This window comes from Elgaria multicarinata, chromosome 7, assembly GCF_023053635.1.
Source record: "Elgaria multicarinata webbii isolate HBS135686 ecotype San Diego chromosome 7, rElgMul1.1.pri, whole genome shotgun sequence".
Classification (NCBI taxonomy): domain Eukaryota; kingdom Metazoa; phylum Chordata; class Lepidosauria; order Squamata; family Anguidae; genus Elgaria; species Elgaria multicarinata.
In genome coordinates this window covers 27717730-27730367 of record NC_086177.1, presented here as the reverse complement: position 1 = coordinate 27730367, position 12638 = coordinate 27717730, and the positions used below count along the sequence as shown (strand labels likewise).

Here is a 12638-nt window from a genome sequence, read left to right as displayed (position 1 = left end):
GGAAGAGGAGTGGTGGCCAAGAAGGTGCAATTGTCATATGAAGCGTTCCATTGCACAGTTCTCTTGTACCCATTTTGAAAAGAAGGCTAAAGCCAAAACATTTAGAGGGCCACTGGAAATAACAGTCTATGTCTTCCCTTATGTTATAGAAACATTTTTTTTAATCAGCAGAAGCTGTTGAGATTAAATCCATCCTGATCTGAGGAAGAAAGCTGGCACTCAGATTCTCAAGAACCAACATCCTTCCAAGACCTGCTTATAGGGACATCAGAATGTTTCATGGGAACGTAAGGTCATCGGGTCATTGCTTGTGCAAATCCCCAACTATAGAAGAGAACAATCCCTCCACGCGCTTCCTCAACACATCTACTGCTTTTTATACCATGTGGGAAGCCTCCACCACTGGGCTGGTGTAAGAACTTTATGTATAGATGAAGACCTAGTTGGAATTAAAAATTAAATCATGCTTGTAGGGACTATCACTGGACAGTCTTTTCCACCTCTGCAATACAGACTATCATGTTCCACACTTACAAAATAAAAGAAAAATGCATTAATATCTCTCTCTCTCTGTCACACACACACACACACACACACTTCTGTGTTTACCACATAACACACAAAGGGATGCAAGTATTAACCTGAAGTGACAGGCTACACACAGAACATCAAATAAAACCGAGAAAACAAAGCCTTGCAGCTAGATCAAATAAATGCAGAAGACACTGAAAGTGCCCCTGAAATGGCCCAGATTTGCATGTTTTCTTTATTAATAACCAGAAGTGAATGAATAATGCGCCTGAGCAATTTGTTGTGTTACATTAACTTGCCTTTCTTCCAAAGGAAATAACAGCAACAGTTTTAGCTTCACAACTACATTGTGAAATAAGCAAGGCTAAGAGATTTAAGCCTGAGTACAGATGCTAACATTTCTAAATCTCTGAACAACAGTTAAGGGACTGGGAAATATTATGCCTGCACCATGTCAACAATGACTTCTCAAAGGATCCCCAGCGGGTTTTGTGGCCAAATATTCTACTCACTACATTAGCCTTTCTCAATGCACTCAGTATTTGATCTCTTGAGTTAAGAAATAAGCAGCTTAAATGGGAAAGAGAGATTTTAATAGATATAAGTGAAGGAATGGAAAGAATCTGGTCATTATTTTCTAAAAGAAACCACTGTAGGCATGGCAAGTTGTGAGGACGCTGGTACAGAGATGAAAGAGACAGATTTCTGGTAGTCTATCCACCAACCCTAACACCCAGAGGAATTCTCCATTTTCACATCACCATCTGCTACTCATAACCAAAGTGATTATCTGTAGCTCCCCACTGTTCTGTCAAGTTAAGTCCCTCTTACCCATCCCATCCTAGCATGGAAGATTTCTGCCGAATGACTGAGATCTGGACAGATCCCAGTGGGTTCAACAGAAAGCATTCTGATGACAACACATTTATCCATGTTGATGAGAAGTCCTTACAAGGTGACCCTAAAGGTTATTGCTGCGGAAGATAGCTGGAGCAAAAAAATGTTAGCGACAGACACAAAAACACACTATAGTCATGAGCGCATTAAAGATTACTGTAGAATTTTACGTATTAAGAAAACAACACAGACATTCCAAAATGCAGAAGTTGAAAAGGCAAAAATCAAAACAAGTAAGGCTGCAGATTTCAAGCAATAAACATGAAAAGCATGAAAATTTCATAAGGCAAGAACAGGGGGAGATACTGTAATTAAGCCACCTTGAGTATCGTCTGTGCTGTGACAGGCTGCAAGTCATTGGAAAGCTATAAATATTGGCCTGATTAAAATCCAAGCCTTCCCCTCCCACACAGTCCCAGTAAAAGTAGGCTGGAAGAAGAAAACTAGATTAAAACAAACTGAGAAAGTGATCTTCTCCATAGGCGGATGGCATGAGAGATCATCTCTCTTGAAAGGACCATTAACAATATACTCCAGTGGATTCCCCAGGCATTTTGGGGAAACTCCTAAAGCTCAGCCCCAGCCTCAAGTACCCAGGCAGAGGATCCATTATGTACTCCCAGTTAATTAAATTTATCCATGTTGATGAGAAGTCTTTACAAGGTGACTGTAAAGGTTACTTGTTACATTTTATGGTTTTAATTGTGCACTGCCCAGAGAGCCTCAGTTAATGGGCAGCATAAAAATGTAATAAATAAATAAAATTAATGAATGAGCTTTCCATTTTCATCAGGGAATGTGGCATGAAGTCCAAGCAGGGACAGCACATGGTCCAGTTTTGTACTTAACAACGCAGCCAGTGCCAACAAGGAATTCTGTGCAGGTGAGTGACCGTGCGGCTTATGGAGGGATGATCTTTCTATTTCTTCTCCAACTTTCCACTTCAGGACTGGTTGGAGAGGAAGAGGAGCTAAAAGATAACCTAGCTGTCCTACAAGAGTACATATTATTAACGTCTCTTAGCAATGATAGCATTTCGCACAAAAAAGATTCAGTGGTGTCTGTGCATAGTGCACCTGGCTTCGGTTATCCATTCACTGCAAATCTCCTATGTGAATAACTGCACGGGCTGCCTTTGAAGATGGTCCACAAACTTCAGTAAGTTCAGAATGCAGCAAGATCAGAAACTAAGACTGAGTAGTATGAGCACATCACACTGGTGCTTTGCCATCATCACAGCGTTCTACTGCATTTTTCCATGCAACGTGCTGATTTTGACCTTTAAAGCTCTTCCTGGCTTAGGACCAGGGAAGAATGTACCTAAGATGTTCTCCAGAGGCTGCCCCCTAGTGGGGGTGGCTAGTGGCATGAGAGGCCTTCTCAATGGTGAGAAGCTTGCCTATCTTAAAGGTTCACTTAGCACCTAGCTTGATACACTTCGGTGCCAGGCAAAGACAGTTTTATTTCCACAGGCCTTTCAAACTGCTCCAGGTCTAATCAGTTTTATCTTTGCTACATGTTCTTATGCTGCTTTTATATATTCTATTGTTGACCTATTTTATTGACCATAGGGGGAGCAGTTCCTGGTATTCTGAACATACCCAGTTGCAGCTCATACTTAGTAAAAAAGTTTCAAGTATAAATTCACCAAAGCAAAATTCCATTGTCTCAAAAAATCAGAAGGCTCACCAATAAAAAGCTACAGGAAATCATTTTGGATTTTACAGTTCAGTGCAAAGCTGGCTTAAAACAAAAAAAAAGTTTGTGGTGGGAAGTTGGAAACACTTTAAAACAATATATTTCAATTTGAAGAGCTAGTACTTTCCCACCCCCTTTAAAGCTTAAACTACAAGATGAATTATTTCTATTTGAATGAATAAGACAGAACATCTGTTCTTCCCAACAAATGGCTCACAAACTGAAAGGCAAGGTAACCTTATGTGAAAGCAGAAAACTGGTCTTTCTAGGGCTCCATCATTTTAGGGTAGCTAGAAGCTATGACGAAGTGAAATGAAAGCAGGAAGATGCCCAGCTAATAAATCTAGAACACCAAACTGCTTGGAATTTCAAACCACCACAGTACTTGAGCAATTTGTGAATTGATCTGAATTGAATGAATAAATATTAAATTTAGTAAATTTAGTAAATATTAAATTTACTAAATGTAATGAGGGTAGAGAGAAAATTATTGGAAGAAGGGAGGGGATGGAGGGAAGATATATTCTCAGCCCTAGGAAAAAAGGACCAGAAGGAAACAACAGGTGGAAGCAAGGAAATATGTGACAAGACCTCCTCAGTGGCCCCATCATCAGCTGGTTTTCCAAGATTCCAATAAACCATCCCTCCCCAACTTTGTACCCTTCAGATATTTTGAACTAGAACTCCCAAGATTCATAATCATTGGCCATGCTGGCTGGGATTGATGGGAGTTTTAGTCCAAAACGTATGGAGGACCCCAGGTTCTGGAAAGCGGATAATCCATTACTTCAGTACTTTGTGTCAAATGGATTTTATAGCAGGGATGGAAGCTGTACCAGGACTTCCTCGCAGTCAGATGGCAGAAGCAACCTGCTCTCCCAGTGTCTGCTGCAGATTTATCTCCCCAATTCACAGGCTCCAGGGTAGAAGTGGAGGCTCTAACCCACATGGCTGCTAGTCATGATGTTTACACACTATAGCTTCAGAGGAAGTAGGTCTATGTACACCAGTTGCTGGGGAACATAAGCAGGAGGGAGGAATTGCACTCATGCTCTACTTGTGGGTTTCACAGAGAGCTGGTTGGCCACTATGTTGTGAACATGGGATGGACCCTTGGTCTGATGTAGCATGGCTTTTATTATGTTCTTATGCCCATCATCTCACATTCTTCATTGTGGGGAACAACCCACAGAGAAAGAGAATGGAAGGATAGCTCTGCTCCCTCAACACTCCACATACGTGTTAGAACCTCAAAAAGCTTTTGAACTGAAACTAGCCTAGCGAGCAATCAAGTCCTATGATAATGACTCAGCCAGAGCCATCCAGAATCGTATGGAAAAGGGGTGAAGCTCAGGGATAAAGCATATGCTTTGTATGCAGAAGTCCTGGGTTCAATTACCAGATCTCCAGATAGGGTTGGGGAAAAACCCTTGTCAAACCTTGGAGAGCTGCTTGCCAGTCAGTGTAGTAGATAATGCTGAGGTAGATGGGCCCGCGATCTAACTCAATACAAGACAGCTTCCTACATCCTTGGGCTAGAAAAATGCACTTTTTATCACTGAGGACTGCAATCTATCAGACACCAGAAGGCCAGTGCTAATCTTCTCATTTACAAGAAAACCCCCCATACATTACATGTAATCTGCACAAACATAGACAACATCTGGTGCACAATCGTAAAATTTTGGGTAGAATTCCCTCAAAGAGACAGTGCGTTGGATGTTTTTGAGTCAATGAATAAAATAAGATGTCAACTTGACTATTAGCTTCAGCAGCAAAGGTTACTGTTCGTACTCATGAAATCATAATGTGTGTATTTTGATTTGTGTGAAAGTTGTGGTGGGCCGAGCAGCAATCGCAGCACTGGGGGACATTTAAGTGACCAGATGCCATCCTGCTACTAAAGCCAAATGTTCAAATGCATGAGAGTACCCCAAGAAAAATATATGCTGGGCTGATTCCAAGTTTGAGTGTGTGTTTTTAAAAAATGGTTTTCTAGTAGCTGAGCCACAAAGTACCCTCACCCCCACCCACCTCCAACCTTTGGCTCAGCTGTCAATCTTGAGGATTAGGCTGGTTTAAAATTAAAAAAAAAAAAAACGAGATCCTTTCAAGATGCTAACAAGAGTCCAAAGTTCATGCCAAAATCCTAGAAGAGGAACATGTGGCCCCACAGGAATGTTTTTCTCACCATCAAGTTAAGAAAAGAAATGTACCATACAGACCAATAATTCCCAAACTATGTCTGCCAAAGCACACTAAGGTGCCGTGTGAAAAAAAGAAGAGGAATGAAATACTCCTGTGCTACAAAAGTTTCCACCGAAGAAAAGGTTGCCTATTGAATCACTGCGAGGTTGCTAGGCCAGAGTCGTGAACCAACCCATCTCCAGGGGTGACGACAGTAATGCTGCACCAGGTGGAACAGAGAAATCCAGACATTCCCAATGCAAAGAGTGAGCGAGCAGAATTTCAGCTCGATCTGATGCATGTATACTTGGAAGTAAGTTCCTCTGAGCAAAGAGGCTTACTCCCAGGCAAGTGTGCAAAGGATTGCCGCCATATTCACCTTCAAGAAGAGACTATCCTTTGCATCTCTGAATGAGTTGACATCCTGTGCTTATAGTAACCATATAATCTGCCCTGCACACTAAGGTCCTATGGGAAGAATTTACTTCAGCCAGCAAAACTAGATTAACAACTGTTACCCAGAGGACCTTCTCTGCTGCCGCCCCCAGATTGTGAAACAGCATGCTGGGAGAGATTCGCCACTCAACAGTCTTTCCGAATATAAAAAAAGCAATAAAGACTGATCTCTTCTGGCAGGCCTACCCAGTCGAATTTTAAGATGACTGACTGGCTGTTATTTTAATAATGTATTAGTTTTTATGTGTTTTAATCAGTTTTATGTATTTTATAATATTTTGTATTCTATGTTATTCCCCGCCTCGATCCAAAGGGAGAAGCAGGAAATAAATATATCATTATTATTATTATTAATAATAATAATAATAATGAGACACAACTAGAATAGTGATTCACAAACTCCTACGAGGACTCATAATTTCTAATATTATACACTCTATCACTCAGTTTGCACATCACGGTGGCAATTCCTGGGGTCCTGGATGGTTTTGTGATGTCTGAACCCAGGAATGGGAGGTTCTTGGGCTGTTGATTAAAATGGTTTGTTAAAGGGTAAAACAATCCAGAGTTAACCCAACAGCAAACTTTGGTGAACTGTTGGGTTTAATCTGCATTGTTTAGTGTTAGGTTAATTTTGGCTTGGATGTTATGAAACAACCCAGGAATGGGGGGATTCTGGGCTGTTGATTAAAATCTAATGTGGCTCATGCATGGCGCTTGTTCCCAGCAATTCCTGGCTTAAACAACCCAGTAATTGCCACCATGATGTGCAAACCAGGTCTATAAGAGTGTAGTGCCTCCAATATAACTCGATTTTTTTATTATTATTATTATTTTAAAAGAAGTACTTCAGCTATCAGAAGTTTTTAAAAAAAGCACTGCTGTAGGGGTTTTGCCCAAGTACCACCAACACCTTTTCTTGCTTTCTGGTTACCTGTCAGCTTTCAGCAGCAAATTAGATGGCAGCTCTGTAAGCAGGTTGTGTTGCACATCCAGGACCTCCACATGGGTTCGTTCAATCCTCTCGGGTAGCCTTGCTAATTGATTGTGTCCCGCAAGCAGCTTCCGCAAGCTGACATTGCAAAATAACCTTTAAATAGAAAAACACACACAAACAATAAAGCACGGAACGCCAATTAAAGCAAACTTACAACAAAGAGATACCGAAAAAACTGAGCAATTCTGCAAGGGAAATCATATCCAGCATTGCAGCCAACCCGTTCACCATGCGAATGATTCTACTCGATGAAAGAAAGAAGGGATGGGGAGATCAATTTATTTTTTGCCCAGTTCTGTGCACTAAAGAAAATTTTATTCCAACACCAGAGGTGGCAATTCCTGTGTTCTTGGCAGGGTCCCACTGTATTCCAGACAGTGCTCTAGGGGCCAGAAGCACATTTTGCCACACAAAACAACCTCTTCGCTGGTGGCCTGGTTATAAAATGAAGTCTCAGCATCATGCAGCAGTAAAGGCTTCACAGTTAAATGCGCACACACAACCAAAGGTGCATGCAACATCATTTACAAAATGCAACATTAAAAAATAATGTTCAAGTGAATCTGCCAGAAATGCCCTATCCCATGTTCTCACAAATTTAACCTCTCTTGGTGGTGTGACACGCAGAAGGGCAGTCTTCACACAGTGGCCCAGTTCAGACGTAACACTTTATCACAACATCTGCTTCTTGGTTTAAACTAATCACTAATTATGCCAAGATCAGAAACCATGGTTTGATCTTGGCTTGTTTCAACCACAGTTCAAACGAACCACAATCTGGCCCAGATTAGACAGAACAAACCGTGGCTAATTAAAGCAAGAAGCAGATGCTTCCGATCTTCTCACAGCTGTGCTGGGAGAAGGGAGAAGAGGGAGAAGCATGTGAGCACTCTAAAGGCTTGCTTTAGAGTTCTATCTGACCCGGGCCACAATGTTTTTAGATGGACTCTGAAAGCATTTTAGATGTAGCATGAATGCAAGAAGCAAACGTCTGAGAACAAGCAAATCAGTGGCTCTCTGCTTCGTGTACTCAAGGATGAAACCTGGATTTGTTGCTGTGCAATGTAGGAAACAGTTCTCATACACAGCCCCCAAACAGCCCCTTGAAGCCTAAGCAGGTTCTTGGCTTGAAGGGGCTGTTTGGCCAAAGGGCATGTGTACACCAGCCATTTATCCCGGGATCATCCCTGTGCATTCAAATGACACATAGGGGATCCCGGGAGCAGGCAGGGACGATCCCTCCATTTTCCTGGGATAATCCTTAGGTGTAGAAAGGGCCAAAGTCTCTTTGGACATGAGAAACTTATTGGTCAAGAAAAATCAGCTCTTAAATATTATTTATCTATGAAAAGGTTTCTTCTCGCCACTTGACAGGACACTAAACAAAGAAAGGAGGTGGGAAGTATTTCCTCCCACCTTTCTATTTCACCCTATGACTCAACAAACATTGTCCCACCATCATATGCTGACTCAGAATGATTTTCCCTTCTTATAACCTTCGTCTCCCCGCTCCTTATCCCCCCACCCACCCCTTAATACCAGACTAACATAAAGCCTCCTTCCAGTTCTACAGGGAATGAAATTTATCTAATCCGCTTTACTGTCTTGAGCTTTTACATGCTATGGGTAGCCAACCGTTCTGTCTGGAGGAGGAGGAGGAGGAGGAGGAGGAGGAAGGGAATGGAGAGAGAAAGAGGGTAGCTTTACAAGACACGTTAATGGGTGATATGGCGATTGCAGAACCAATTAAACTAAGCAAGTTTATAGCTGCAAACAAAAAAAAAACCACAATGAAATCTGCATTTTCAGTGGTCAAGCTCCAATTCTGAATTGGGCAGTGGTGGTGGGGAATCTCTTGCTGAAGAAGGGAGATTATTCTTGTCTGCCACCTGCCTTGTTCCTCCTGTGACAGCACGTTTTTAATCAGGAGACGCTTGTGCCCCACAGCTGACCCGTCTTTCAATAAAAGATTCACAAAATTACTCAGCACTGCAGAAGAAACCTCCTCTACCCTTTAACGTACTGGAAAACACATGCAAAACAACAACAAACACAAAGACTCTTGCTTTGGGGAGAGCGGTTTGCACTTTCCCACCCCCATCAAACTAAACCAAACCAACCTAAACAGGTCAAAAACTATGCGTCATCAGGACTATCGTGCCAGAGAAATCAATAAAGGGCTGAGTTTTCCCTGGTGGAAGTTGTCAGATAATCCACATTATTATTATTATTATTATTATTATTATTATTATTATTATTATTTATTTATTTATTTATTTATTTATTTATTTATTTATTTATATAGCACCATCAATGTACATGGTGCTGTACAGAGTAAAACAGTAAATAGCAATACCCTGCCGCATAGGTTTACAATCTAAGTGCCAGAATTCACAGTTGTTGTCTCAGGATGAGACTTGGTTATATTATACAATTGAGGATGCAAGTCAGTAACCTTAGTTTCACTGCTAAAAGAAGGCATGGGTGGGTGTGGCTGCTAGGTTTGCTTCTCCCTCTCACTTTTTTTTTTTAAAGGGAACATCTCAAATTCTGCAATAAAATGAAAACTTATGCAATTTGCCTTCCAAAGTAATGTCAGGAGGTATTAATTCAGATTTTGCAAATTTCCAAATACTTTGCTGGAGCATAACTTGAGGCCGGGGGGGTGGGGGGAGAGAGAGAGCATCGTCTCTCACCAACAGTGTTATCCACAGTGATTCACACATAATGACAATGCAGAGTATGGCTGAGGTTTTGTTGGGTTGTGAACTCTGGGTTGTTTAAATCATAGGTTGTCGTTACATGTGAACCCAGGATCATGGGTTGTTTTGCAAAGTTACAGAGGCAGCAGGCAGGAGTAGTAAACAACAACAACAACAACAAAAAACACCCACAGCCACTTTATATGCCAGTACTACAGCACCAAAAAGGCATTTGGTATACAGGGAGGGAGCATGCGAAGAGGGAGGGAAACAAATTACCCAGGGATTGAGAAAACAAATCTCAGTTTATTCAATCATCTGATAGATAAACCCTGGGTTGGACAACAAATCATAGGTCAACCATGGGTTAAATAAGTTTAATAGCAGACGGCCACCCTGCCAAAACTAAGGGTGTGGAGTTAATCTATACAGAAAGCCAACAAATGAATTAGATCTTTACGAGTGGGGAAAAAGACTACAAGTCATCTATCACTAAAATATTTTTAAAAGACAAACTTAACGGAACTTAGCCCTGCAGGAGAGAGAGAGTGGAAGAGACAACTATGATGTAAGCCAAATAATTTTGACTTGGCTCATACACATTCATACATTACATTATACATCTGCAGAGGGATTATAGCTCAGTGGTTAAGCACAAATGTTGCATTCAGAAGGCCTGAGGTTCAATCTCTGGTATCACTGGTTAAAAGAATCAGGTAGCAGATAATGGGGAAAACCCTTTTCTGCCTGAGACTCTAGAGAGCTGCTGCCAGTCAGAGAAAACAATACTGGCTTGGAAGGATCAATTTGTCTGACTCAGCATAAGGCAGCTTCATTGCATTTGGACCAAGATAGTAGTAGCTTTCCAAGTATGGGAAAACCATACAAACTTGCCCAAGCCCCCCTGTACTAAGGTTTAGTCAAGTCTGTACATATTGTGAAAACAAAGTGTTTATTACTGAAGACCCAACTTTTGAATTTTGGATGTTTAATTAAAAAACAGAAAAGATAATTTAAAGCCCTTACAAAGATGCCGTGAGAGCTACGCCTGGTGAAAACTTGGAAATCCAGAGTGAAGGCAATTGTGGCCCATTTAAACCACAACATCAAAATCAGCTATATGATCTCTGCAAATGTGTGCGAGTTGTTGGATAAATTGCTATAAAATGATCAAGTTTCCAAGGGTTTAAAACTGTAGCTTTAGTATAACAAAGCTGCCGTGAATCCCATTTTTCTTGGTAGAAGGGCAGGGTACAAATTGATCAAATCAATCAATCAATCAAATAAATTTCTGTGATAGCCATAAGGAAAAAAAAGGAGTAGGAAGAAAATATCCCTTCACAATGGAAACAAACAGTAAAAGGTGGATTTAGTATGCTAGCTTTTAAAAAACATATGATTTGACTACGAAGGACTGAAATCTATGCACAGCCCTGCCTGTTACTCAACACAAGACGTCCGTAATGTTCCAAACAAGGAAGGGATGGGTGCACTCCCAACATCATTGTAAATTACAACTCCAAAGAATTCAATGGTCCCACACCCATACACAGCTCTCCATGCTAATATTTTCAATCTTGCCTTTCATGCTTGAATCCACAAGCTACCATTTTCCTCCTAACAATTATTCATATGCCATCTACATTACCTAATTCCCCCATTACTCTACAGATAGATCAAAATTATACAGGGTCTCTAGCAATCAAGTCTAAACCTTTTGAAACCATGTCTACATTTAGGGAACAGAATCCACCGTGCAATGACCAATTGGCTTGAGCACAACCTCTGGCTCCAAAACCATCCATCATGTAATCCATTTGTTAAGTGTCATTACAGATCACTCTGTTTTTGCCATCCAGCCACAGAGTGGGTTCACCCATTCACACCGTATTGGACCAATGGAAATTAAAAACTGCAGTAAATTTTTCAGCTGCTGGCAACGTATATAATTAATGATTAAGAAATGGCGCTTCACAATTTTGAACAGCTGCATGGGCTGCATTAGAACTTCTGTCTGGAAACCAGAGGGGCCGAGTGTTTGTGAAGAAGAAAGGCTGCGTTGATGCTTAGGGCGCAAGGACACCCCATGAGGTTAAAAAACATCAAACAGGAGAGAAAACAAAAACACAAGCTCGTCTGTCACTGAAACAAGCTAAACACCGACGCAGCAATTATTTCCAAATTGTGCGTCCTATTCCTGGTTGTGTCAAGTGTGTCTGCAGGACTCACCGGGCAGGCAGTTCACGTATCTGATTGTGGCCCAGATCTAACACTTCCAGCTTTCTGCTATCACAAACCCACTCAGGAAGGCTCTCAAGGTGGTTTCTGCAAAAGAAAGACAGCAAATGAACTAGGTAGTGAACAGATGAAGCGATACGAAAGCACACTGTTAACAAACATAGGCAACAGGAGAAAGCATCGAGGCCTCTTACACATGTGTGGATGGAGTTTGTCACCAAAAATAAGCTTCTGCCACTCCCTACCCACAATGTGTAAAATGATGTCACGTAGCTGATCAAACGACAACTGAGCTTATTGTTGGTTCAGAGCACTGCAGATGCATGTTACGTTAATATGTGCCAACGACGTTTTGCTAGCTGCTCTCATCACTTGGATAGGAACATGCAAAGCAAAGCGAAGTTAAGCGCGTGAGAGAGATGCAGTCGAAAATGCCAATAATAAACCAGAACTACAGGCATGAGTTCTCTTTCAAAAGTGTGGCTTTTCCTTTGTGTTTGCATTTATTTCTATTTCAAATAATTTACTGAAAAGAGGATTTACTATATATATTTGAATGTTAATAGGCTAATTATGGCCGGGTTCGCATGTCACAGTGGCATTAATTAACCCACAATTTGCAAGGACATGTGTTAGGTGTGAGCCGCATCCTTTCACAGGTTCTTAGTGTGATATCCAAATTTTAGGATGTTTGTGGGTTAAACAACCCAAAATTAATCTAAGATTTGTGTCCCGGTTCAGATGTCACGCTAACAACCTACAGATTATGGAACTCACTAGCACAGGATGTGGTGATGGCCACCAGTCTGGATGGCTTTAAAATGGGGTTGGAGAAGTTCCTGGAGGCAAAGGCTATCAATGGCTACTAGCCCTGATGGTTGGGTGCTATCTCCAGTATTCGAGGCAGTGAGCCCGTGTGCACCAGTTGCTGG

At 41.3% G+C, this 12638-nt stretch overlaps 1 protein-coding gene across 1 annotated transcript in view; it reads right to left on the bottom strand.

The window, feature by feature from the left end:
* PHLPP1 (PH domain and leucine rich repeat protein phosphatase 1) overlaps window positions 1–12638 on the bottom strand; it is a 188752-nt gene that overhangs the window by 31956 nt on the left and 144158 nt on the right. Inside the window, exons 10-11 of the mRNA XM_063130009.1 lie at window positions 11698–11793; window positions 6704–6859 (exon numbers count right to left, since the gene is read on the bottom strand). Coding sequence (XP_062986079.1) covers window positions 6704–6859; window positions 11698–11793 — 252 coding nt within the window. The remainder of the gene's footprint in view (window positions 1–6703; window positions 6860–11697; window positions 11794–12638) is intronic.